At 51.5% G+C, this 25,839-nt stretch overlaps 9 protein-coding genes across 9 annotated transcripts in view; 4 read left to right on the forward strand and 5 right to left on the reverse strand.

Annotated features, from left to right (window-relative positions):
* Positions 1-276: 276 nt before the first annotated feature.
* Positions 277-1,518, forward strand: Z519_10989 (uncharacterized protein; the record flags this gene model as incomplete). The annotated part of the gene is made up of 1 exon (XM_016768702.1): positions 277-1,518. One exon carries the CDS (start codon positions 277-279, stop codon positions 1,516-1,518), a length of 1,242 nt encoding a protein of 413 aa, XP_016615089.1.
* A 1,995-nt stretch (positions 1,519-3,513) lies between these two features.
* Z519_10990 (uncharacterized protein) lies at positions 3,514-3,843 on the reverse strand (the record flags this gene model as incomplete). The annotated part of the gene is made up of 1 exon (XM_016768703.1): positions 3,514-3,843. One exon carries the CDS (start codon positions 3,841-3,843, stop codon positions 3,514-3,516), a length of 330 nt encoding a protein of 109 aa, XP_016615090.1.
* Positions 3,844-4,589: 746 nt separating this feature from the next.
* Positions 4,590-8,432, reverse strand: Z519_10991 (uncharacterized protein; the record flags this gene model as incomplete). The annotated part of the gene is made up of 1 exon (XM_016768704.1): positions 4,590-8,432. The coding sequence occupies one exon, from the start codon at positions 8,430-8,432 to the stop codon at positions 4,590-4,592; it is 3,843 nt and encodes a 1,280-aa protein (XP_016615091.1).
* A 958-nt stretch (positions 8,433-9,390) lies between these two features.
* Z519_10992 (uncharacterized protein) lies at positions 9,391-10,515 on the forward strand (the record flags this gene model as incomplete). The annotated part of the gene is made up of 1 exon (XM_016768705.1): positions 9,391-10,515. One exon carries the CDS (start codon positions 9,391-9,393, stop codon positions 10,513-10,515), a length of 1,125 nt encoding a protein of 374 aa, XP_016615092.1.
* Positions 10,516-11,268: 753 nt separating this feature from the next.
* Z519_10993 (uncharacterized protein) lies at positions 11,269-12,172 on the reverse strand (the record flags this gene model as incomplete). The annotated part of the gene is made up of 4 exons (XM_016768706.1): positions 11,269-11,465; positions 11,539-11,791; positions 11,877-11,973; positions 12,081-12,172. 4 exons carry the CDS (start codon positions 12,170-12,172, stop codon positions 11,269-11,271), a joined length of 639 nt encoding a protein of 212 aa, XP_016615093.1.
* Positions 12,173-14,938: 2,766 nt separating this feature from the next.
* Z519_10994 (uncharacterized protein) lies at positions 14,939-17,596 on the reverse strand (the record flags this gene model as incomplete). The annotated part of the gene is made up of 1 exon (XM_016768707.1): positions 14,939-17,596. The coding sequence occupies one exon, from the start codon at positions 17,594-17,596 to the stop codon at positions 14,939-14,941; it is 2,658 nt and encodes an 885-aa protein (XP_016615094.1).
* A 1,561-nt stretch (positions 17,597-19,157) lies between these two features.
* Positions 19,158-20,528, reverse strand: Z519_10995 (uncharacterized protein; the record flags this gene model as incomplete). Its single annotated transcript, XM_016768708.1, has 1 exon — positions 19,158-20,528. One exon carries the CDS (start codon positions 20,526-20,528, stop codon positions 19,158-19,160), a length of 1,371 nt encoding a protein of 456 aa, XP_016615095.1.
* A 1,014-nt stretch (positions 20,529-21,542) lies between these two features.
* On the forward strand, positions 21,543-24,188 carry Z519_10996 (uncharacterized protein; the record flags this gene model as incomplete). The annotated part of the gene is made up of 1 exon (XM_016768709.1): positions 21,543-24,188. One exon carries the CDS (start codon positions 21,543-21,545, stop codon positions 24,186-24,188), a length of 2,646 nt encoding a protein of 881 aa, XP_016615096.1.
* A 489-nt stretch (positions 24,189-24,677) lies between these two features.
* Z519_10997 (uncharacterized protein) overlaps positions 24,678-25,839 on the forward strand; it is a gene marked incomplete at both ends in the record, with an annotated part of 1,535 nt that continues 373 nt past the window's right edge. Inside the window, one exon of the mRNA XM_016768710.1 lies at positions 24,678-25,779. Coding sequence (XP_016615097.1) covers positions 24,678-25,779 — 1,102 coding nt within the window. The remainder of the gene's footprint in view (positions 25,780-25,839) is intronic.

Consider the following 25,839-nt stretch of genomic DNA (forward strand, 5'->3'; position numbering starts at 1 on the left):
CCTTTCTGACGCTGGTCGGGTCCGCCACGGACAATTCTATTGCCCGACGCACTTTACAGCCCCGAATCATTTACCCATGTGATATCTCCAACGGCCGAGACCAGATACCAAGTATTATAAAAACAGGTTGACGGTGCGTCTTGATTGCTTGGTCAAATCTCCTCGCCTATGTGAATTTAACAAGAGAGCTTAATATCACTACCAAGACAAGTTGACACACCCGCATGACACCTCGGTATCGGACAAGCACTGGATTTGCGTTCGCGGAATTTTATCATGTCTTCATGTAATCCAACAATCGCCATTATTGGTGCAGGTCCTGCTGGACTGACACTCGGTGTCTTGCTCTACAATCGTGGCATCCCGTTTAACATTTTTGAGCTGCGCCAACTTCCAACGATAGACGAACTTGCGAAACCTTCTGGGTCCCTTGACCTTCACGAGGGCTCCGGTCTTGCTGCTATCAAGGAGTGTGGGCTATTCGACCAATTCCTTCCACTCACTGAGGAGTGCTCTGAGGACGACAGGATCGCCGACAAGGACGGGAACATCCTCTACGCGGACGGGGGCGAACACTCGAATCGCCCGGAAATCTCTCGGCATGCCCTGACCAAGCTTCTGTTGAGCTGCCTCCCAGCTGATGTTGTCAGGTGGGAGCATAAACTGGTCTCAGCTGCCAGCTCCACTACCTCCGGTTACACGCGGACAGAACTGAACTTCGGCCCCAAGGGCAAGCACATCTTCGACCTGGTGGTTGGTGCCGACGGCGCCTGGTCGAGAGTCCGCGAGCTCCTGACAGATGTCAAGCCGCACTATGCAGGGATCCAAAACATAACCGCCACCGTTCGTCACATCACAGAGAAGCATTCACACCTAGCCGAGCTTGTCGGTCGGGGAACCTTCGCCGCCCTCGGCATCAGACATGGTGTATGTTCGCAGCGCGGAGCGCAGGACTCTGCCAGGATCTACGTCTTTGTCACAACCTCCGACGAAGACTTTGCGACCAGCGCAGGTTTGGCCGGTAAGACGGCAACAAATGCCAAGGATTTGCTTCTGGCTGACGACGCCCTTTTCGGAAAATGGGGCACAAAAATCAAGGAGCTTGTGAGTGTTGTGTTCGATGCGGAAACAGCGGACAATCCTGGTGCAAGTGTGGACGTCAAACCGCTGTATACGCTGCCGGTGGGAATCAGTTGGGAACATAAGGCTGGACTCACTGTGATCGGCGACGCGGCGCATCTAATGTGTCCATGGGCCGGTGAGGGCGTCAATGTCGCCATGTGTGACTCGCTACTACTATCGCGAGCAATCGTCAAGGCATATGAAGTGACCGGGCGGGATGCAGGCGCGTTTCAGCGGGCTCTCGAGCCACTGCTGAATGAGTTCGAGGTGAATATGATGGCGAGAGCGAAGGAGAAGGCAGAGGAAACCTTTAGGAATGGCCAGGTCATGTTCGGAGAGTGTGGCGCGGCGGGCATGGTGGAGCTCTTTAGGAGCCACGGACAACCGGAGCAATAGGCTCGTACTGCGCATTTCAGTAGGTATTGCTTACTATATACAGAGCGCCCTAGCCATAGAAAGCTTCAAAGACAGTGGCACGGGATTGAGCCAAAGAGAGATTAACATGGCACGTTATGTCTAGCTATAGATATCGATCTATCACGTTTACACAGGCATGAGGAAAACAACTTCCTGCTCCCCATGTCCCAGGAGCCTCCCAGGATCGAGGAGCACATCACGTACTTGGTACAGCCTTGTCAGTGTTCAGCACGTGCACGGAGGATGCGACATGATGCCAAGGGACATTGGCGGGGTTGTGGATTCAACATTAAGGGTGTACGTCGAGAAGAATGTACGGATTGTAGATGGAAGCGTGCTCCTTTCGCTCGTGGTAGGCCGCAATAAAACCACTGTAGATGTTGTAGCAGCGAGAGCCGCTTATCTTATTAGGGTGGACAGAGGGCAAGAAAACAAAACCATGCAGGGCTGCGAGGCTGCAAAAAAGGAGCATCAACAACGACGATATTAGCGCGCATTTGCCGTCGCCAGAGATGCCTAAATTGATCGAACTAAGCCCAAAACGTCCTTAGTCCAAGGGGCTCTCACCACCTCGTCTTCCCATCCTTGCGCGAGTATTTGTATCTGACTCCAGATCTTGTGACGCAGTTTGCGCAGTCCACCAAAAGCATCACATGATGCCTCTGTGTTAGCCGAATAGTCTGTGGATCAATATTGGGCGATACGCCGATCATCAGGCAAGGCAGACTTGCGCCAAGACGTGGGGTGAAAACGGACGAGGCGTACGCGTATTCGTATTCATTTCTTCCATGACCACAATCCCCGCAAATGAGAGGGCAATTGACAGAACTCAATTCACACCACTTATCTATGGTATGCTGATGACCTCTTCTGGCGCCCTTGGCGAATTGGGATGGACTTGTACTTGTACTTGTAGGGTTTCGAGGGACTTCATCGTCCTCAAGCGACACCTCTAGCGTCTTGCCATTTTGCCCTTTCGCCTGGCACTCATGATGCTCATGTGGGTCACACCATTTATACGATTTGGATGAGAATATCTGGATCCCCTTCGACAACACCATGGACGATTTCGCCCCTGGAACAAGTATAGACCGCATATTAAGAGAACACAGGTCTGCAATATCATCATCCGCATCATCTTTTGGCCTTGTTCTCCAGTATCCCCACCAGGTTCGCTCATCAACTCAAAATGTCTGAACAAAGTATGCCCTTTTCATCATTTCTTTTGCTTCCCCCAATATGGCCGTGCCCAAGCTAACACTCGTCTCTCAAACGCAGTTACAGTCAACCCGTACCTTCATCATGTGGCCAAAGGCGCCTCGTCCGCCTTTGCCATTCTCTTTTTCTTTTCCTTCCTCTTGCACATCTACCAAAGCAGGCAAGTCCGATAGCCCAAACTCGTCTCCATACAGTGTGGATCATTTGCTTTTACAGCTAACAGTGTACGGGATGTGAGTAGCAAGTACAAGTCATGGCATTACTCCATTTGTCTCCCATTCGCGGCCGCCGTGACGGTCGCGGGGTTCGTCTGTCGTGAAATTTCGGCGTTCAACGGCTCGGACCAGGTCAGCGCTGTCGAGGCGCTTTTTTATACCGCAACGTGAGCATGTCCCTCCAGGCTACTGCGCTGTGTAGGACTTTGGCTGACGGGTGGATCAAAACAGATACGTCTTCACTATTCCGCTTTATGCTGTATGGAATCTACTATTTCCAGCCCTTCTCCTCTTTGTCTCTCATCCCTCTCTGACCACAATGTAGTTCATCCTTCATCTAGATTACCACCTTCCCACCGTCCCGCCCTCGTTGGTTCCCCCGATCCATCCCCCACTGTATATGCTCCTCATTTCCGTATTCACATCCGCGATCATCGCTTGCCTCGCCCAGGGCTGCGCGACATACTTCTCCCCTGAAGGCAGATCATCGGGCGAAATCACATCGGGACTCCGCCTGATCAAGGCGTCGCTCTTCCTCCAGCTATTCCTCAACCTGCTCCTGATCGTCATCCTCAAAGTCTGGCTCCTGAGGCTGTGCATCCGCCACCGTCGGTTCCCCGAGCAAATCGGTCGCCTGCCGAGCCGCATGGTGGAGGTGGTAGGACTGCTCTTTTTCCTGCTCGGGATGATCATTTTGACGAACGTCTTCCGCACGATCCAGATCTATGCCCAGCCGACGTCGCATCTCTGGACGACCGAGGGGTGGTTCTGGGGCTTTGTAGTCGCAGAGTTGGTTGTGTATAGTGCGCTGTGGCATTTGATGCATTTGGGCCGCTTGATTGGCAAAGAAGAACGGGGATGGAGATGTCATGGCCCCAAGAGAGCGGGAAGTGGGAGCGAGGAGCCTGCTACCCGTCAAGTCTAAAACAGGGTAAAGAGAACGATGAGAGAAAGGGAGGAAGACCAGCGGTGCCAAAAAGAGGCGATATTCGCGACTAATAATATGACGGTTTAGATCCAGCCAATTTAGGCTATGCCGTTGCCGTCGCCGTCGCCGTTGCCGCCGCCGTTGCCGCTGGTGAAGCAGATAGGCGCAAGGCTGGAGGAGTCAGCTACTTCCGGATAACGCAGAATGACAATCACACATAGTTCACACTGTGGACATGCGAATGAAAGCCGTGCTATTGTATTGTCTATTGATGAGTTCTGTCGCCTCGCCCATTCTTGCTTTCTGTCTCAAATGCAGCCCGAAGTTATTGCTTTTGTTCCGCTGAGCCCTTTTTTTTGGTGGGTAATCAACTCCTGCAAAGGATCTTCGATGTCATCAATCGTAAGATGCAACATAACCATAATATTAATACACCTTTTAAGTCAGAATGATCGAGGGCAGGTATTTCACATCCTGCCTTTCTGTTGCAGCTTGATAATAGTGAACCCCTTCCTCGAAGTAACCTGTGGTTTGCCAGATTGATGTCGTTGGTGTAAACATAACGGCATTCAAGTCTAATCGATGCCATTCACTCTGAGGCAAGCCACTGTCAGTAAAATCCAATCGCCCTCGTTCAAGCACTGAAAGGTAACACGCTGCAGGCCAATCTGCCTCTCCGTGCAATACCTTCAACACCCTTCGGTAATCTGTTCAGTTTTCTTAATAACACCACTAAACCGTCCCGTACCACCTTCAAACTCTCCATCCTCAACCGCAGCCCATCGCTCAATGTTGTTAGGCCAGCCGAATCTCATGCCCCACGCCTCCTCGAGGACCCGTTTTTCGATCGGATGAATGCACTGAGTCAATGTCCCTAACCACGGATAATGGGCATCAGACATCATGATGTTCGTCGTGTCCACCTTCTCAGAGGTATGAGTTGCGACATTCTGCGTGTCAATTGTGGCAGCCCCCTGTCTACTCTCAAGAGATGACACTTTGGTAAATCGCTCCTTGCGAACATCAAGGGCAGTCTCAATCATAGGTTCGAAATGAATGGCTGCCGAGTTTTGGTTAAAATCTGACGACGGACCTAATGTCGAGATCTTGACGTAGCCACAGCTGTTGAGAATGATCTGCTGAATGTGCCCGCGGAACGTTGGTTTGGGCATCGGCTGCAATTCTCTGTCAATGAGTCCTGCGTCGTACTTGTGTCCAAGAAGTGTTTTCCCGGGTGTAATAGCATCCAGTACTCGAGCCCAAGCAGCCCCACTGGGCAAATTCTCCCGAATCCATTCTTCTCGGGAATAAAGGCAGCGAATATTACTCAGTAAATTTGTCATGGGTCTCGTGATATCGGCATCGTGATATGTGGTCATGCTGACAGAGTCGAGCGTTAAGGAATGAAGGCTTGTGTCTCTACTACTTTTCATAAAATCTTGCAGCATCCAGGGCGTGAACCAACAGTTTACGAACCTGAGCTCTCGGACGTGGTCGAACTTTGTGACAAGTGGAGAACTAGGGACATCGGTCATGTCAAACAGCCACTCACCAGGATACTCGACAATTGGCGCGGGCAAGACATGCTTGTTCCGTGCGAACATGCCGACAGCATGCTCTCCACCCCCGGTATAACCAAGGCTTAGGCTATGCAGACTCTCTAGCTTGGTGATGTATTTCCTCAAGAACGTGGTGAATGCCTTGGCGGCATCTGAGGGAGAGATGAGCATATTCTTAACAAACTCCCGGTCACCCATCACATGTTCTTCACGCCAATCGGGACTTATGAAGATCTCCAACGTCTTCAGCCCGGACAAGGTCTTCCAGAACTCCCATTGTTCTAAGGATGGTAGAAGTCCGGAGGACAATTTGCTGATGCGAAGAGTATGGATTGATTTGAAGTTCTGCTTGTGTGTAATGATGGCTGTCGTGTAAGCGGACAGGAAGACACGCTGCGCCCATACAGTTTCCATCAACCATTGAGCTTGAGCTTCTGTGAGCAAGCCGGGCAAGAGTGGCGATGCGGTAGGAGGGGCGGTTTTGTTTTGAATGACCGAAGAGTGACCTCCATGTTCAGCAGCAAGATTGTAGCCGCTGAAGATTACAGGCCACTGAGGTAATCTCCTTCCTCCATTTCGGGAGTGAGCTAATAGTTGGCGGTTGATTGCAGGATCAAGCGCGTTGATCGCATTTGGAGGCGCGCCATTTTGATCCAATGCAGCCTCCACCCCGAAAACTGGAGCAACTCCAACATGACCTTCTGGATCGTAATCAAATTGCTTGTCCTGATGTCTGAAGCTTTCGATGTCGCGGATTTTGAGACCGTCCAAGAAGCGAACCTCTTTAAGAACAGGGCCTGGTGGCGGCTGCTTCGCCATCAGGGTTTTGATAGTTTCATTGATGGTATTCTGCTGGGCCCATCTGAAATATTCGTTACGGGCAAAGGTAGTCCAAACATCTTCGGTCTTGAACGTCTTACCAAAGATTTTGCTCCCCTTGGTGGTTCGTCGATTGAAAAGGGCCATGTCAGAAATGTCAGGCCCCTCAAGCCAGCCGTGACCGCTGTCAACGCACAATCCAAGCTCCGAGGCTTTGGTGATATATCCAAGTGCCTCTCTCAGTAACGGCCGATTATCGTCAACGAGATCTTCGATTGCCTGCAGTTCTGGAAAGCGGGGGTATTGTTCTGTAGGCCACGTAAACTTTCCAAACCACGCAACTTGCTCCTTCTCGATGGTTTTCGACTTGGCATGCAACAAACCTTGCAGGTCGTACTCGAAGGAAACGCCAAATTGGTTGATGTCAGCCCCATACTTCTTGAACATCGAGTTCGGGGGAAGCCATCCGGACTTGCTATCCCAATCACCCCCGGTTGGGTCGAAGAAGTTCCTGTTGAAGTTGACTACAACGTTCCTCAGTTGGATAGGAGCCACGGTTTCTGCGAGACTTTTGCTGACCAGGCGGAGATTTTTCACGTCTTGGGTAGAAAGGAACCTGCAAATTTCCGTCCATAGATCGACATCAAACAGTTGTAGAGTATTTGATCCAGATCCGAGAGCTTTAGCAGCTTTAGACGAACGGGTCCTAGTTGAGCTTGTGCTAGATAGACGCATGCCAGGAGCATTTAAGGGCTTCCAGAGACGTGGGTATTGTTTCCGCGGCATTGGGGGAGAAACAATCTTCGATTTTGGATCGCTAACCTCAACGCCTGGCACGTCATCAGGGAAGAATCTTGCCCTCGGAATCTCGAGCCTAGGAGGAGCCCCTTCTTCCGCGACCCCCAACAACGAGTTTATATCCCTGGGTCTGTAGAGATCCAGGCGTCGTCTGTCGCGATCGGCTGAGTGGTTTCGTTTTGCACGCGCTACCTGTTCGATAAACTCCTTCTTCTCGCTTTGCGGGATAAGTTCGGGGATGACGCTGGCATAGTCGAAAGGAATATTTAATGGACACTGCTCTTTGGACCCAAGGCGTGTGACATCCCCGCTAGTGGGGGATTCTTGTGTTGACAATTGGCTGTTCTGGACGCCAGGAGCGAGGGTGTTAAGTGGCGTCTGAGTAATTATGTTGCCAGTTGCCTTCTGCCCAGGCATAGATGAAAGACAAGGTACCGGGCCAGTGGGTTGATCCTCAGACGAAGGGGTATGATGACACCCTTGAGTTTGGTCGTGCTGTGGATTACCCGCACAGTGAATGTCTGATGGTACAGCAGATGACGGACCAGAAAGCGAGAGACCCCTCGAATGTTTCCTCTGACGCAGCTTTGCGCGCAATGGGCTAGTCAAATCCTCTTGAGCAATGTTCCTAACGGCCATTCTCTTGTTCTTGGTGTGCTCCTCGAATGTGGTTGTCCTAGAGGGACTAGTCGTGCCTGGCAGCGAGATGCGACAATTTCGTTGGATGGAAGGTTGTCCAGACGGGCCTGACAGAGGCGGTGTTGGTAGTGATGGCTGAGACAGTTGTGGCTTTTCAGAGCCACTTACACTTTGAGTCGCATCCTGACCGGAGGAGTCCCTGCGCGCTAGGCGCTCCGATCGTCGAGTTCCCAAACTCACAGAATGATGGCGGTTATTGACTCGATCAGCCAACGGTGGAGCAATAGGTGTTGAATGGAGTACATGTGTAGGTGATTGATTCTTGCCACTATCGAGCAGCCCACATGTCGCTGGTACCGCTGTCTCCTTTTGTTTGCCCTTGCGTTTTCCCGATGTAGCCTCGCGTTCACGCTTCAACTTGTTGACCTCAGCTCGCAGGTATTCAGTCAGGGTCTTGGGACCAAAATCCGTTGCAAAAGCGGGAGGGACGAAGTAAGCATCGGCATCAGGAATGGGGCGATTGTTGCGTTCGACGAGGTTGTCGATGACGGAAGCAGCGGGGGAGTTGAAAGCAATAGTGCCGGGCCGTCGTTCGCGCCTAGCAGCAAGGCGAGCAACGGGTTCTTCGTAGTCTAGGTCTGTGGTGGGAAAGCGCAATCCAGATCCATCTTCTTCATAGTGGCTCGTAGTCATTCGTGGAGGGTGCCGGGTGGTCATGGTCGCAGTTGGCCAAGGTTAAAGACGAAGAGATGCACATTGATGCGGAGTATTCGCAGTCTTGTTGCTTTATAGAGAATACACGGATTTGATGAGGTGACAGAGGCAGTAAAACCACACAGACCAGAGGTTCAAGACCTCTAACTGACGCGGATGAAGTGATACAATGTTGCAGATTTGGGGAGGACAAGTTTTGGCTTAGGTCGCAGGCAGAATGCTCCAATATGTTCCTGTGGACGGAGCAGTCTTCACCGCGGCCAACGGTTATTGGCGGCATCACAGTTATCAACTGTGCCTTGCGGATCGGATTATCAACATTCCGTGACTGCCGGTCTTGGCGCTTCGTAGCCTCAGCCTTGCCCAGCCTCGTCTTGCGTGATATCTCGCACCTGCTCACACCAGGCTCCCAGCCTTTGATTGATTCAACCCAAGGCAGTGATACGCTCTGTATCTGTGACGACGCGGAATTATCGGGGATTTGTAAGTACCAAGTGTCCTATTCTTAATGCACTAGATGAAGCAGAAGATGTCGATCTTCTCCCCTCGTCGTATCCAACGCATTTCAAGCTAAACCCTTGCTCGTATTCAGCTTTCTCGTATCTTTCCATCGAGCTAGTCTACTGGTACACCTACCACACAGGTCCCTGTTCAGCATGTCAGGAGATTGTTCCCATTCCTGGCTAAGCCAGAGCTCTGGCATCTCCATCCATGTCGGCTCTCTTCTCTTCTAGGCGTGGCACGACAAAGCCAACTTAGAAGTTAAGTATGTTTCGGCGATAACGGGCTTTGCCGGTCTCCAAAGCGCTCTCTCAACACTATATAAACGCAGAGACCCACTGGTTCTCAAGTCCATGCTGAGCGATAGACAGGAAGAGTCCCAGGCATCCATAGAACTGGCGAACATAACATTTAAATCTTGAACCTTCGCTCCTCGTCTATTTGCTATCGACACGTGGCTATGCGACCCTCGAATCTTGCAGCGATCCTTCCGTCCCCGAAAGCATCGACTCTCACAATCTCTCCGGCCCCATACTCACCTCCTTCTTCCGGCGAAGTAGTGATCAAAGCTCATGCCGTGGCAATCAACCCGGCCGACTGGGCCATTCAACGACTCGGCATCCTAGTTTCAGAGGAAGACGGTTATCCTTGTATCCTCGGGTGTGATGTTGCTGGGGAGGTCGTTGAGCTTCCTCCTGGAGGACAGCCAGACGAGCGGATTGCGGGACTCAAGGTCGGCGATCGTGTGATCGGTCAAACAGGGCCACTCAGGCTCAAAGATTCCAAAGACTTGGATCTTGCTGCGGATGACCTCGAACAATGGCGCGGCAAAAAGGTGTACGCCTACTCTTCTTTCCAAACATACGTGGTCCTACTTTCCCCGTTCATGGCAAAGATCCCCGAGGCTATGACCTACGAAGACGCGGTTGTGCTGCCGCTTGGCATGACGACAGCCTCCAGTTGTCTATTTCCAGAGGTTATGTTGGGGTTGGATATGCCTCCTGCCAAAGACAAGCCTGAGAAAAGACACAAAACCCTCATTGTCTGGGGTGCGTCTTCCAGCGTGGGCTCCTGCGGCGTTCAGCTTGCAGCACAGGCCGGTTATGCCGTCGTCGGCATCTGCTCACGGAGAAACCATGAACTCGGGAAATCGTTGGGGGCGGTGCAATGCTTTGACCAAGGTGATCCAAGCGTCGTCGAATCCGTGGTATCTTACCTGAAGAGTGAAGGCCAAGAGGTGGTGGGAGCGTACGACGCCATCTCTAAACCCGAGACATTGCAGCCCCTTTGCAAAATCCTTGACAGATGTGGTGGTCGGAAGTTCATCGCCTCCGTCTTCCCGGGCGCCGAACAGTACGCCACTCACGATGTGTCCATTGTGACAAACCTGTCAACCGTGAGCAAATTTGGCGCTGGTCTTGCGCCAAAGGTATGGGATTGGCTCGAGAGTGCGCTGGAGGACCACCGGATACAATGCATGCCTCCCCCTGAACACATGGGGGAGGGACTCGAGAGTATTCAAGACGCAATGGACAAACTAGCCGGGGGGACAGTGAGCGGGAGGAAACTGGTGGTCACCCTCTAGATGAGATATATCTCGACACCTGGAAAGGGAAAAAAGGAATTCCACAGAGACAGTACGGCGGGAAAGGGCTGAAAAGGCTACGACATTGTGAAGATTCAAATGGCCCGACTTATAGAGAGGAGGAAGCGACCAACGAACACACCCTTCCTCGACACATGCTGATTCACTATCATTGTCGTCCCCTAGTGTTTTCAAGCGAGTTCTGTGTGCGAATCTGCAGCGATTCTCTATCCGACTTCTAATTTGATATGTGCACGGAATATACTTTTGCGAAATACTATAGGCGAAACTTAGTACATAGCTATGTAGTAAGCTAGTAGAGCTTTGCATCCCAGGAAACTTTCCAGAAGCGGGGCAGCATTCTTAACTCCTTTGTATATATCAGATCTACCTGTGAAGGGAACCATTGCTCCTGACACAGCAACCAATGACGATCAAAGGGATGAGGGCCGTGAATACTCTCCTTGTACAGAGGTATGATTTAACGTCCAGAGAATATATGACACAGCGACCCAAGGTATCGATGCATCAGTTAAGTCTGGATTAGTAAAGGAGTGTATGTTCAAGTAAATGCAGTGGTCGATGCGGAACAACACCACGATAAGTCTTCCCTGATGCTTAAAAATTACGGCTTCGTCGCGTCGTCCTAGAAAGATCCAGTTCTTTTCCGTCGCTATATTCCATGCTCGGGTCGGGCAATTTCGAACAAAGAATATGCTGGCTCAAATCACCATCTCTCGCATATGCCAAATCCTAGTTTAACAACTCAGTATTCCAATTGACTGTGTAGTTATCCTCGAGGTCGCCTAGGTCGATGGCGTAGATCGTGATGGAACCTAGATCAGCAGCCACACCGAAAAGCTTGATGTTGAACCCTGTGACTTTGCAGACAAGACTATTTCGGATGATTTCGTCGGTCCACTCTGGGTATCGTCTCAATGCGTCGGCGTCTTTGACAATGTACAGAAAGTGAGATCAAAGGTGTTCATGTATGAATCCCAGGGGATGACCGAACTCGTGGACGATGTGGGTGTTTGATGTCGTCTTTGGCCTCTCTGGTGGGTTCCACGATGTCAAGATTCATTGACACTCGCTCTAAGTTTTCTGCTTCAATCTGGGCATCTCGTTCATCCCAGTGATCAGATGAGTACAAATTCATCGTTTCCAGGTAGGACCAGTTGCCGCCACGTTTGAAGCGGACGCGGATGTGGGCAGAGTTGTCTTTGTCTTCCTCTTCAGCTTGTTTGAACTGGACGTTCGCCCCGCGATTCTGCCCCTGTTCTTTGCAGAGTACTTCCTCCATTCATCGGCATATTCCATGGCCTTTTTCTCAGTCTCGGTTTTCCGTCGAGGAAACCGACATTTAACACAATAGGGTCAGCTAGGTTGGCTGGCTTGCTCCACATGGATTTGGCGTACTCAATTGCAAGATGCGCAATGTTGGCTGCCAAAATCTTCCTAGGTTTATGATATGGTTCAGTTGTTGAGCAAGCTCGGCATACTGGAGTAAGGCAGCTATGCAAACCGAGCAATGAGGGAGTTTCACTAGAGTTAGGGCATCGTACCTTCGGAGCACTGCGTCCGAAACAGGGCCAACAGCTCTTTTAGTAGCAGAAGGAGTGTCCTCGTCACTCATGATGGTGTTATTAGAGTCCATTGCGGTTAAGGTAGTTGTGACATCTCATGGTCACTCGCACGCTTTGTTTCCATCGGCGGTTTTTATCCCATCAGCCTATCAAAATCTTTATCATTGGAAACATTGCAGTAGTGTTCAGCCTTCCACCTGTAACCCTTCCCGGGAGCCTCCAATTCTCTGAGACGATAAACTCTGCCATCTCTAAAGGTGTCCGGTAGTACCACCGGAGGGCTGTTGAGCAGGTCCTGGCAAATTATTTCCCCTGCCATGATGATGATTCCACCACAGTTTATGTCATCTTTGCTTTGACGGGAGATGGTATACCAGTCCAGAGTATCCGAGATTGGCGTATAGGATTGTCGGCTCAAAACATCGATCCTTTGCTCTAGACAGTTCATGTCGACGGCCCCAACGACTCTCTTCAAGGCAGGGTCAAAAGTGAGGAGGGAGTCTTCGAGGCCCTGATAGTATCCCCTCATCCTCTCAGCAATCCCATCGAATACCGTGGTTCGGTCGAGGAGACGATCGTCAAATCGAAGGTGGAAGCAGTGCCATATGCACATATCTCATCCGCGGAGGCCAATATATAGTGACGCAAGGCGAAGTCACACGGGATGGAACAGTGATTGCTTTCATCAATCAGGAACAGGTGACGCGGATAGCCGCTGTAATATCGGGAATGTGAACGACAGGGTCGAAAAACCTGTCTGATGGCGCCCGCCACGCCACTAGTTCTTTACTACTACAGAGAACGAGGACTTCCGTGAGGCTATGCTCGTAAGGCTTGTCTTCGCGAATAAGCATTTCTGCTTCATATTCCATGAGACTGTCCACTTACCTAGCAACTGCAACCGATGATCTTGGCCTGTTCTAGCACCCTGTACTGAAGGATACTGTTTCGTATCGGATTGTAATCTCGAGGCATTTCCAATGTCGTCTATCGAATGTCGGCTTCGGAGATTTCTCCTTCTCTGGAACGTTTGTGGCGGATCTTCGTCGGTCTCCATCCAATTTTGAATATCCGCGCTTTTTCCGGTCGATAAACGGCCAAAATCTTGCAGGTATGTACTTGAAATGCTTGTATAGCTCTTCTAATCGCTCTCAGAGCATGTACTCTCTATTACCTGTAAGTTTAGGTTAGGGATGGACTCGGTCTCTTGTCTGATAAGCTGACCTCTTCGTATGACCGTCCTAGTGGACGTCGTGATGTGACCAAGACCATCAAGTAGGTCCTTGAGCTTCTGGACTAAGTCAGAAAACTTTTTAGAATCTCGAATAGCCCATTTAGCCTTGGCCCTTAGCCTGCTTTTCTAGAGTATTCTGCAAACCGTGCTTGAAATTGCACCAATGGCGAGCTTTCGAAAGAGTAAGAGCAGGCTGTACTTCCTTCGACGACCATGTTCAAAGACCCTTGCGTTTCTGGTGTCTTTTCAAGACCATAAATCGATTTTAGCGAGTCAGCCTTGTGGAGTAGACTCTGGAGATTCTCAAGTATCCGTTTAACGAGTTCTCGTGTCTCCGGTTTGTCGAGAAGCGGGTCTCTATCTTCATCCGGTCTGAGGATACCCACAGCTTCGCCCCAGATCATCAGCCGCCGCTTCTCAATGCTGAGTCAGTAAGCAACAGCTCAAAGTCGGAGCCTAGATTTTTCCCTGCCTCGATGAGATCAAAGCACTGTACGCAGAGGGGAAATAGACTGGCCAAGGCAACGGCGCCGACCGTGAGGCTGATAGGCTCCACTGGAATCATGATGCTGAGACAATTGACTGTGTCAACTCGTGACAAAGCGAACAGGAGCCTCAGCCTGACAGCCCTCCTGGCAAGTATCAGGCCACGAAAGGCACAATGGAGTGGACACTTTGATGGCACTCAAGAGAGCGGACTGTTTATGATAAGAATATAGGATGCTAACAGTTGGAAAGTGGTCTGTTGTTGCTGCACACGTTGAGAGGCTGAAGGCAAAGGTTGAGCGGCTGGAAAACACTGAATTCTCTCTATGTTAGGCTAGGCGCTGTACTGGGTACGTTGGGTTGGCCTTTTTGCTAAACGCGGGGGATGGCTCTATCACGTGCAACGCCTTGCTAAGAAGTCAGGATCCATCCGCCTCATAATTAGGCCCAAACCGGGTCCCTCGTAGACGGCGATGTCAAGCTACCATGGTCGAAGAGTGGTATTCATAGTAAGGTATGAGCAGCCAATGAGAGCAGGGCCCCGAATGGAGGACTGAGTATGGGTGATGAGAAGGGATGCGGAGTTAGAGCAGACGGGCCCATCAGCCCACCTGAGCAGCCTGAGCATGAAGAGCTTAAGTTGCGCCTGAGCCGAAGTTAAGCCAGGCCACAATAACTCCGGGCTTGACCTGCTCGCCGGGTAAAGTGACGAGACAGCCATCTAATAAAACGGGTGCTAAAGCGGGGCGCAGAGTCGACGATGAAAACCATTCCATATTGTTTGTTCATTCGTATGCTGTCTCTCAAAGCTAAGCAGAGCAAGAGCAACTCCGAAGCGACACTCTTAGCCATGGGGTATCTCTATGCACATTGAAATTTCCAGCCAATACCTGTATCATGAAGTTGACGCCACCACAGTAAACTTATGTCTGGTTAAAACTCCATATGCGCGTAATCATAACAGCTCACTTATGGTTGAGCCCAATTCCCCGTTGTCCAATAAATGCAGAAAAAAATCAACCCTCGTGTCCTTGTTAGTTTCTGAACGACTTCACATCCTTTTTTGCCTTGCACCTGATGATCCCCCAGCTTTATCACACCGGCAAGGTTGAATCCTTCAAGTCTCGAATAGGAGTAATGTCTGGCCGAACAAGTTCTCATGGTCTTGTCCAACAGCCTCAGGCGTACCGTCAAGGTTCACCATGTTCACTGAAGCCTTCGTTGTAAGGCCGTACAAGCTGACATTGGATGAACATTGAATGTCGACCATGTTCTCTTGACATGACTCCGTATCCAAGCATGTTTGGAGGTAATTGTCAAAGAAGCTGTAAAGGCCAGCACCGTACATGTGAATATCGCTTGAGTCAACGATTCGCAAACCCCAAGATTTCTTGCACGAATCTGTGGTGCATTCGGCAAATGTGGGATCCGAGAAAGCCGAGTTGGGTGGAAACCCCCCCTCCAAGGCGTTGGGAGTAGCCTGCATGTACGGAGTCTCTGTCTGGATGGCGCCCATGAAGATATCCCGAGCATTGGAGAACTGATAGTTGTAGAGCTGATTGTGCTCAGACGATGTTCCGTACAACCAGACAGGACCTTGACTCTCAACGAGCAATCCACGGCCGTTGTAAATGTCGGTCTGATTGTGCGTAGTGATGTCAAGCTCATGGTCAGCAACCCAAAACCAGCAATTTTCCAAATATGCAGATGCTTGTTGAGTGACGTGCATCAACAAGAAGGAACCCGCACATTGGGGCTTGAATTCGAAGGAGCCAGTGACGTTAGCTTGGCACGTATCTTGCTGGAGCTGCGTTCCTGCAGTTCCTCCAATCCGGAAGTGGACATCCCACATGCCACAAGAACCTTGGGATGACTCCGCAACATTCCATTGCAGCATGACAGCACCAGGGGCAGGGCCGATGGTCTCGAAAACAAGATCTGACATCTCCACAGCACCAACGCTCCCCTGAGTTCCGACTTGGAAAACAGGCTTGGGATTGTTGATATCTGAGAATGCTGTACCTTGTGCCATGATGAGAGGCCAGATCTCTCCTGTGATCCGGATGTTTGAAGGGACCACGACAGTATCAGTGATGACATAAGCCCCATGGTCGAAGTAAACAACTTGATCCGGGGTGGCTTTGTTGAAGATGTTTTGGATTACCGCAGTGTCATCAGAAACGCCGTCGCCTTTGGCGCCCGCTGACTTGACGCTGACGAAGGACGAAACCGGGACGTCCTCGTACTGTGGTTTGGAGCGCTCAAAGACCTTATGGCCATCCATAAGAGATGCGGCCATACTTGGAGCAGTCAACGGTTGCTGAACGCGTGCTGATTGCAGAGCCACTGGCGTTGGGGAGCATACACCAGGAGTTGCTGATGAGGGCAGGGTAACCCGAGACGCAGTAGCATTGGTCGATACAGTCGAGGACGTGCTAAGATTGGACGGAGGGATTGGCGAAACTGAAGCGCCGCCTGTAGATGTCGGAGACGCAGAGACATACACGGTTGTGGTTGTAAACCATACACCAGTAGGAGGTGTTGGGGGGGGTATGGCTGATATGGTGAGCGTGGTTGTGGTCGTTGAGTAATATGAGATCGAAGGCGGTTGTGGGGGAAAGGCGCCATCTTGTGGTTCTCTCTTGACCTTCTGAGATCCACTTGTTGATCCTCCAGCAGGACGATAGGTGTCGCCTTGGCCCCAGGAGCCCACGATCATGCCACCTGCCAGGATCGGAGTAGTACCATCTGCACCGACAATGGCAGTCCGGACACCTGTGAAGTCGACATTCTGCAAGGCTAGAGTCCCTCCAGTAGCAGGCTGGCTTGTCTGGTTGTATGAGGTTTTGATGCCAACTGGAGTATTAGTCATGATGCTGTCAAGAAGAATAACCGAGCCCACAGTCTGGTTGACGCCATTGTTCAAGTTGGACATGTCGATGCCGACGTCACATTCGTTGATCTTCACCGACTTCAACGTCCACAGCCAGTTCCAGTTCATGAAAATGGCAGTGTTGCAGCCGTTGAATGTCATGTTGCGAGTGGTAAATTGTTGGTTGCCCAAGAAGGCACCGTAATTACCGCCGTTGAATATAAGGTCTGACATGAAGCCTCCAGAGCCATTATCCATGAAAATCCCCTGCTGTTTGTTCGTAGGACTCTTGGGGCGCATATTGAAAACAATGTTCTGGAGACTGGTGGCCTGCGCCACCTGCCAGTGGATACCAGCACCTTGGTCTTCTGGCATCTGGGAAATGTCGACGACGAAGTTGCGGATCTGTCGATAGAAATTATTTTGATTGGTATACCACTGAGCACCATTGCCGCCGGGAATGTACGGATCTGTATCGAGTACAGCCAGGCCTTGGAAGCTGGGCAGGGCAAGGATGGTGGGAACGTTAACGGCATCGCCGACGAATTGGGTGTAGTAAAGTTGAATAACAGGGGATGAGACGGCATATTTGCCCGGAGGGAAATAGACAATTGCAGGAAGGGTCGTAGAGCTGTCGCAGCCTTGTCCGCATCGAGATCCATCGGTGATGGCATTGTTGATGGCAGCTGTATCGTCAGTCACACCGTCGCCGACAGCACCATAGTCTTTGACATTGCGGAAGATCTTGTAGCCAGAGTTCGAGCTGTAGGCCACAGTCCCTTGTCGCTGAATTTGAGAGAGCCAATACGAGGAGGAGGCCTGTCGGGGTTCGACCGGGATGATGGGTCTGGGCACGGCGCTGGCGAGCCAGGGTAAGAGGAGGAGAAAGAAGGTCAACAACATTGATGATGTCGATGTTGGTGTCGGCCTTTGTTCTGTGGAAAGTTGAGAAAGGATGGTTGCAAGGCGCCAAAGGTAATTTTTTTATAGTCTTTGAGGCGACCAGCACCAAACAAACGAGATCGTGGCAGTGATCAAAGGCAGCGATCACCAGTGTCGGTGCCTTTTCGATCGCGTGTCGACAGTGGTGACACAGGTGCAGGAACCTGGAAGCTGTGGAGGTGGTCTTGTGGACTGCGCACGCGGAAACCGATGGTGGAATGGAAGAGGCAGGCACGAGTCCCGCCGTGCAAGTGACGAAAGGATCTCGGACAGTTGTGAATAGAAGTCAGAGGACAATCGGCAATTGACAGTCGCAACTGCATTCACAGAAGTAAACAGACAATTGTTGATCAGGAGGGTCCGGTAGCGATAACGAGCGAAGCCGTCAGTAGGGGCAGTTGTTCCGAGTTCATCCCCTCTTTCTCTGCTCCTTTCTCTTTTCCAAATGAATGACAATGGCGTCCTCGGACACGGGAACCGGCCTGAAAGGAATAAAGCAAAAGGAATAAAAGAAGGCCAAAGAGAATTGAGGGAGTGAAGAACCAAAGAAATGAATGCCAAGGGACAACGAGCGAAGTGTAGTGAGAAGGAGAGGCTGCGCAGGTGTGGTGTTGATGATATACGCTGGCGGGCGTTTGTTCGCACACACAGCACAGACAACTTGCACACTCACGCACACACACACAACACTGACGCAGCAGGAGCACAAGCAGACGGCAGTCTCACAGAGAAGCCCAGTTTTCGTTTCAATCTTGTCCGAGCTTTGCAGTCAGCTTAGCAGCGTCGACCAGTTGTACGTACTCTTTTACACAGCGTCAGCCAGCCAGCTGCGTTGGGTGTCTCGCTCGCCTTTGTCTCAATTTCGCACCACACCGTCCCTGCCCCATCTCTCTGTGGACTCGTGCTGTCCTTTTTATTTCCCTTATGCATGCTTGAACAAAGAAGTGTTGAACAGGAAGCCAGTGTCTCCAATCTTTCACTGCCGACATTACCTCCTGGACCAGCTGTCCCGGTCAAGCTAGAGCCCTTCGCGCCGTTCCATGGAGAAGCAGCCGAGTGGCTGGGGAGTCAGGAACAAACAACCTCGAGCCATCCCCGATATCTGATTTGTTGAGCGCGCCGGTCCTGAAAAGCTCCTTAATCCGTATACAGCTTCCTCTCCACTCGTCCAGTTATGAACTGGGAAAGGTGGCGAAGCGGAAGAAAGCTGTCGAGAAAGGAGCAAGAAGGAGGAAGATGACACGAAGCGAAGGTTCGAAAGCAGCCAAGTTGGCAAATTGCATATCACCCGATTGGCGAAATGGGCCGCCAGGGGTTTGAAACACTCCGAAACATGCTACGTTTGACAATGAATCCGTTCGGGTGACGGTGTGGCGTTTTCGAGGCTTGACCTCGTGGCTCGCCATTTCGCCGCAGGTGCTGCAGATCAGCCAAGTTGGGCATTCACCTCACTATGTACCTCGTATTAGAGCAGTGACAAGTCATATCGTCTATCAACATTCACATCCGCTGTCACTCCAGCTCATCGTCCACTTGACCTGTTTACTTCCATCTCGTGTTCAATCACCTGAGCCAATCGAATCACGCCTTCTTCAAGCACATCCAAGTCTTCCCACGCATAGCACAAACGGATATCCTGCTCGAAGTCTGTCGCCTCGTTTTGTTCGTCTCCATCCACCTTGAACATGGGTCCCGCAATTACAGTCAAATTTGCTTCTTCCAAAGCCCGTTTATAGATGCGTGTCGAGTTCAAGGATCCGGGCAAGGTCAACCAGATGAAGTATCCTCCCGCAACATCCTTGTCCGCTTGAGGCATGGTCAGTCCTAATGGCAAGAGGTGCTGCTCAACTGCTCGCATCATTAGATGATATCGTTCGGCATAAGCTGGCTGCAGTTCCTGCAGGATGTGGTTTTGCAAAACCCCTGTGGCCAGCATCTGGTAAATGAAGGAAGCAACCAGGTGAGAAGGCGCACCTCCAGACCGACTTGACCCTGTTTGCGAGAGACCATACACGAGCGCTGGAGTACCTTCGGCCCATCCTGTTCGACAACCGGGTGCAACTATTTTGCTAAAACTTCCGTTACTCACTGCATGCCCGAATTCATCAATCACCCCGCCATCGAGTTGCCGATCAATGTCCACTATTCGTGGCAGGACAGCTGTGTCCATCTTGCGAGATCCGGCCTGGGGATCAGAAGGCCACTGAAGCATGTCATAGACGTCGTCCGTCACGATGAGAGCATCGTATTGCCGAGCCAGGCGAACCAAACCCCGCCGATGAGCTAGACTCATAATTCGACCTGAAGGATTGGCAAAGGTCGGGACCGCATAAATAATATGTTTATATATCTTCCTCCATGGTTTCGGTGATTTGATTCGAGGTGAGGTGTTGTTGTCGGCCCGTGCCCGCTTCTCACTTTCTTGAAGACCTCGCTCCAGGTATTCGAGGTTGATACCTTCAGCATCCTCGGGCACAGCTCTTAACTTGTTGTCGAAACCAGAATCGTTAAAGATTCTGCAGGCCAAATAATATGTCGGGGCCACCATCCACACATTTCGAGTATAAATCGGGTCCGTGAAAGTCTGCAAAATACACGCTAGGTTCTGGCTGGCACCGCCACTGATACATATCCTCTCGCTTGAGAATGTCTCGCTCGGTCCGTAGAAATTATTGAGCCATTTTGCAATTTCCTCCCTCAGAGGCTGATAGCCTTCGTCCGGCCCATAAAACAACACATCCGAATTGGACGGATTGGATAGTATATGCGCGGAAGCCTGATCCAGCTGACGGGGCGGCAGGAGACTGGGATGTGGCCAGCCCTTGAGCAGATCAATATGCCTGTTCCTCGGCACCTGGCGAGAACCCATGTGGGAACTGGCCCTGAGGGTCATATTGGACACTATCGACATGGCGTGTGCCTGAAAAGTAGGGATTAGTGATGACGACTCTTCCTCATGGATTTCTGGCCTCAATCTGATAATATCCGCAGTCAATATATGTTCCAAGATAAGTATACATACATGGTCCCTGAACACGCCCACCAGCCTTTGACGGTCAGCAGGAAGGGATCAGAGTTTTCCCTCGCTGCTTGAGGCCTGCGATCCTGTCATCATGGTTTTAATCCCCCCTTCTTCTTGTCTTTATTGGCATCGAGGCCTGTCGCTAGGCCCGAGTTTAGCGGCAGTTTAAGCATCGCCTGCAGTGGATGGTCCCTTGATCTAGGCGACAACAGGCAAGAGCTGCCACTTAAAACTGGGGATGTCGACGTCAATGACAGAGTCTGAAAAGTGCGGGTGACGCAGGCACAAAGTGTCTGATCAGCAAAGGCAGTGGGAGGGCGGATGGCAACTTGCGATGGGCGCAGTTGTTGAATTCCAACCTCGACACGCCGCGCAGGCATCTCCAACAGACACCAAGAGACAACCTCATCCTTGTCCCTTCTCGCGCCCAGTCTCCATCTATCAGCTCATTCTCACTGCCGCTAGTATCACCACCCTCCTCATTACTTGTGATTATTATTTGCCTCACCCATCCACGGCCACTCCACCATACAGGAGATACACGCGGCACGTCCCAGCCGAATGTCATCCCCTGCAAAACCCTTTTCCGGGGCGGTAGGACATGCATGACCTGCTGCCGTACCTTTTCAACTCTCTGGCCCTCCTAGATCCTCGAACACCCTTCCCGTCACCCTCTTGAACATGGTGACACGACAGCACACTGAGCCGTATTTAGCAACATCAAGAGCTAAGCCATCCTTCACAGGCGCAAGTGAACTGGGGCCATGACGGCTTCTCGCTAAAAGAGCTGAATAACACTACAATCATTCGCTAGATTGGAAGAGGAGAGACTGTATTCAATCTCTTGAAGAATCTGCTTCTTATTTAAGAGCCCAATAGATCATAATGGCAAAACGACTATCATCCTTATTTTCTCTCTCGCGCGATGCCGCCGACAAGACCGGTGCTGAGCCACCTGCGACTGCGACTTCTCACGTACCGCCTCAGTCGTCTGGCCACTCGATATCCCATAAACTGCACAAACATCGCATCACCTCCTCTTCCGAGATCGATCTCAATGACGGCTTGCCTCCACTTGCTCCCCCTCCTCTTCTCTCCGAGTCTGGGGCAGTGCGCCCCCCAAGCAGTCATCTTAGCGGACCCGACAGCATACCTGGGAGTAGAAATAGCAGTCCGCATAGTCTTGCGCAGAGCAGGGAGACCAGTAGGAGCCGGCCTCAGACCCCCAACTTGCTAATACCACCAGGCGCGGCCGGCTCCCAAGGTCACCCTGCGACGCCCCCTTCGGCAAAAATGGCAAAGAAGAAGAGCCGGCTCCATGGAAAATCAGACAGACATAAATTGGATGACGGGCAAGGGACGTCGCAGGCGTGGATTGCGGGATTGCGGGAACATGTGGCGTACGACCTAGCGCCGCTATTGAAGGGCGAGAGGGTCCCTGAACTTTGGAATGATCGTGGTGATACAGTGATATATCTTTATCCCCCATCTTCAGGGAAAGGCCCCTGTTTTCGTGTTGACTCGGCTCTCTTGGCCGACTCGAGGTCACTGGTCAACCTCCGCATGCAGTCTCCGACCTCCCCAGTCGATAGAAACAGTGACGTCCCTCAAATGCAGACCGCATTCTCAGAAATGGCCATGAGTTCAAGACAGATACGCCCTCCTCCTCAGGAGAGCTCAATCTACCGCCCAATGAACTTTTCAGTACCCAGCATTATCACCTCACTTAGCCAGGAGAAGCATGTCTATCTGCCTCTAGGATTCGAGGCAGATGTATCTCAACCGGGATCAGAGCTGCACGGAGATGATCTCGAACTTGTGGTCCTGTATCGCAATTTCTTTGCTTTCCTCACTGGCGGCGCATTGATCGCAACTCCCAGACAGGTGACCTTGTTTTCCATTTTCATGGGAATAAGCAGCATTCTCAAGAGGTTTTCCTTCAGCAATATCGACGGGTCTACATGGGGGGATGTTCCATATAACAGTTTCTCGCGATACTGTGACGAACTGCGACTGGCAGATGTGAGGTCCAGTCGTGAAAAGACCATCGAGGCTATAGTCCTCGGGGAACATCTCAAATCATGGCCGTTATACAATGAAGGATTCTGCCACGCTGTCAGCCGTCTGGCGGATATCAAGTCAATAAAAAGTCCCAAATACGAGAAAATGTCGCCGGCCACAATCAACCGCCTAGAGCGAGCCCAGATTGACATTGAGCAAAGGCTCTTGACGGTCAAGAGTAAACTCGAAGACTTTGACTTTCCTTCCATGTTTGCTGGAATTGCCAACTCACAGACATCAACAGAAGCCAAGCTGATCCGGTTCAAGGAATGGAAGACCGCTTTTCTTGACTTCAGACGGTTCACTATGGCCTACCTACGCCGGAGATACGGTGCTTGGCCCCCCAAAGCATCCTCGAAGAAGAACAATTTCGAAGAAAGTGGGTTGAACCGGATATTACTTCAAGAGCTGTACAAAGACTTTACAGATTTGTACGACATCCTGGTAGACCGCTCAGCAATCACAACCCGAACTGTGGATATGGCACCAATGGCTGATGATGCCGAAACCAATGATCAAAACGAAACTATACAACATGCACTCCGGAGAGTCGAGAGTGAATATGACCGAGCGACTCCGCCCGTTATTCCCCCCATCCCGTTCGATACGCCGTTGATTCCCCAATTTTCGAACAGTTTCAACCGCCGCCATGTGGTCATATCTGACAAATCCGCAGCGCAGAGCAAGAGGCTCAAAGAGAACGAGATCAATGAAGTGCTTTTGGGAGCCTACAACCGTGAATCGATCGTGGCGAGCACCTTTATTCAGGACTTTTTCAGTTACGAACGCCAGCTTGGCCGAGGAAAAACCCTTGATCAGGTCGTAGATGCCCGGTGTGGGCAATGGCTCTTCATGTATGCAGTCCTCCAGGCTCTTCCAATGACCGTGGTGGACGCCAGGGATCTCAGGCATACAGAAGGTGTTGAGTATTTCCTGTGCGTCGCGCCAAGGGGAGGAAGGCCGTGGATGAAGGAAGATCAATCCACATCTCGAGCGTGGTACAATGTAGCCAGTGGCGGTGGCTATGTGAGTCTTCCAGCTGACCTGATCGACCACAGTGTTGAAGGGATCTATCGACGAAGTCATTGCTGGACAGCAGCCACAAGATGGTTGGAACAATCACCTCAAGAAGGGACGGTGGACGCATTCCATCGTGTGGATGGCAATGGCCTTCAGCAACGGCCGGTCAGCGCCGCTTCGCCATATGCGAGTCCTACACAATCGCCTTATGTCAGTCCAATCCACTCGCCACTGCTGCGGCCAACATCTCCTTCAGGCTCTGGGGAATTCCGCAATATCAGTCGAGACCGAAGTTCGGTCAATTTAGGCCTGGAAGTGATGGATACGCCGCCTTCTTATCGCAGCAACTCGCGCCCTCCTTCTACACTTAATCCGAACATCACCTTTGATGCAATTCTGGGTCCTGCTGACGAACCGGCAAAGGGCAAAGGGAAGAAAGGGAAGAAGTGAGACATATTACGATGAACACGATTTTGCATAGCGGGACTTGGTGCGAAACGTATAGCCGGTAGTGGATTCAACACTACTTTGGCCACTGAGGAAGCAGCATGAAACCAGCAGGCGTTTTGTGCTTTGCTGGCCGTTTTGATTTTGCTCTCTGGGGGACACTTCCCTTGTTCTCTTGTTCTGTACTTCATCCTGCACGTAATGCTTCATATGACAACATCCGAACATTTCCGTGACGTCAATCACGACTTGAATGCGGAGATGATTTTGTCTGGATGCCTGGATGCCTCATGCCCTCGTCGTTCACGCATTTCACATGAACCATACCTAAGTATCAACCGCGTCAAAGGTTTGTCGAATTCCTCACAGCAGTTATTGTGTTGAAGCACTGGTTAGGTACAGCCGCAAAAGCACGCACAGCCTCTGGCGCAACCCCATCTCGTGTAGATCCCAATTCCAGTTGGACGATACTCTTAATGAATCGCGGCGAAGATGGCTCGGTCGCGAAGCCGGTCAACCGAGAGCCAGATCCAGGCAAACTTGTCCAAAGGTAAGAATATTGGAAAAGGAATGAACACGGCTCCCTTGAATGGATCTTCGACGCCAGAAGTGATGCAAAGGTGGACGAAACTGACCCTTTCGACGAGCAGCTTCCTCACGCCCTCCCAATCCGATCCCAAGTCCGATCCCAAATCCGAAGAGAACCCACAACTGGTGGCTTATGACCGTAACCATGGGCCTATAAAACACCTCGACGCATCAACTCATCGCCTCACCATAAAATCCGATTCATCGCTGTCATCGGCCCCCAACTCCGAATATATCCTTCCCCAACCCCTCAACACTGTCCTTACACTCTCTGACCTGTCCGCTAAATTTGACCAGGTCAGTATCACCTGCGCGCTGCAATGTGCGGGCAACAGACGGCACGAGATGCGGGAGCGGCTGGGCGAGGTGAGTGGGTTGGATTGGGGAGATGGAGCAGCCATGAACGCCGAGTGGACGGGGATGCGAGTGAGGGACGTGTTGGTCCACGCTGGTCTGAGACCTCTGACACCGCGCAAGACCGACGACGACAGTGAGTCCGTAGACCACGATGAAGAATTCGAGTCTCAGTACGAGGGACTACATGTCCAGTTCGCGTGTACCACGCAACCCACCCAGGACGACGACTACTACGGCTCCTCGGTGCCACTGTTTCTCGCGCTCGACCCGGAGCGGGAATGTCTCCTGGCAACACACATGAACGGCGAAGCCTTGCCCCCGCGGCACGGCTTCCCCGTGCGCGCCGTCATCCCCGGCGTCATCGGCGCGCGGAGCGTCAAGTGGCTCGACTCCATCGTGGTCGCCGGCGAGGAGAGCACCAACCACTACCAGCGACGCGACTACAAGATTCTCCCGCCCGAGGCGGACAACAGCACAGAGACAGTGAACGAGGGAGGAAGGGACGAGTTGTGGGATCATGTCCCAGCCATGATTGACAACCCGATCAATTCCGTCGTGGCTGTGCCGGGGCGAGACCGTGACGTGGTTTCAAGGGATGGAAACGGATGCGTGCATGTCAAAGGATACGCTATCCCCAAGGGCAAACATGGTCCCGTGGAGACGAATACTAAACCCCCCCCCCCCCCCCCCCCCCCCCCCCCCCCCCCCC

This window comes from Cladophialophora bantiana (assembly GCF_000835475.1).
Source record: "Cladophialophora bantiana CBS 173.52 unplaced genomic scaffold supercont1.20, whole genome shotgun sequence".
Taxonomy (NCBI): Eukaryota; Fungi; Ascomycota; class Eurotiomycetes; order Chaetothyriales; family Herpotrichiellaceae; genus Cladophialophora; species Cladophialophora bantiana.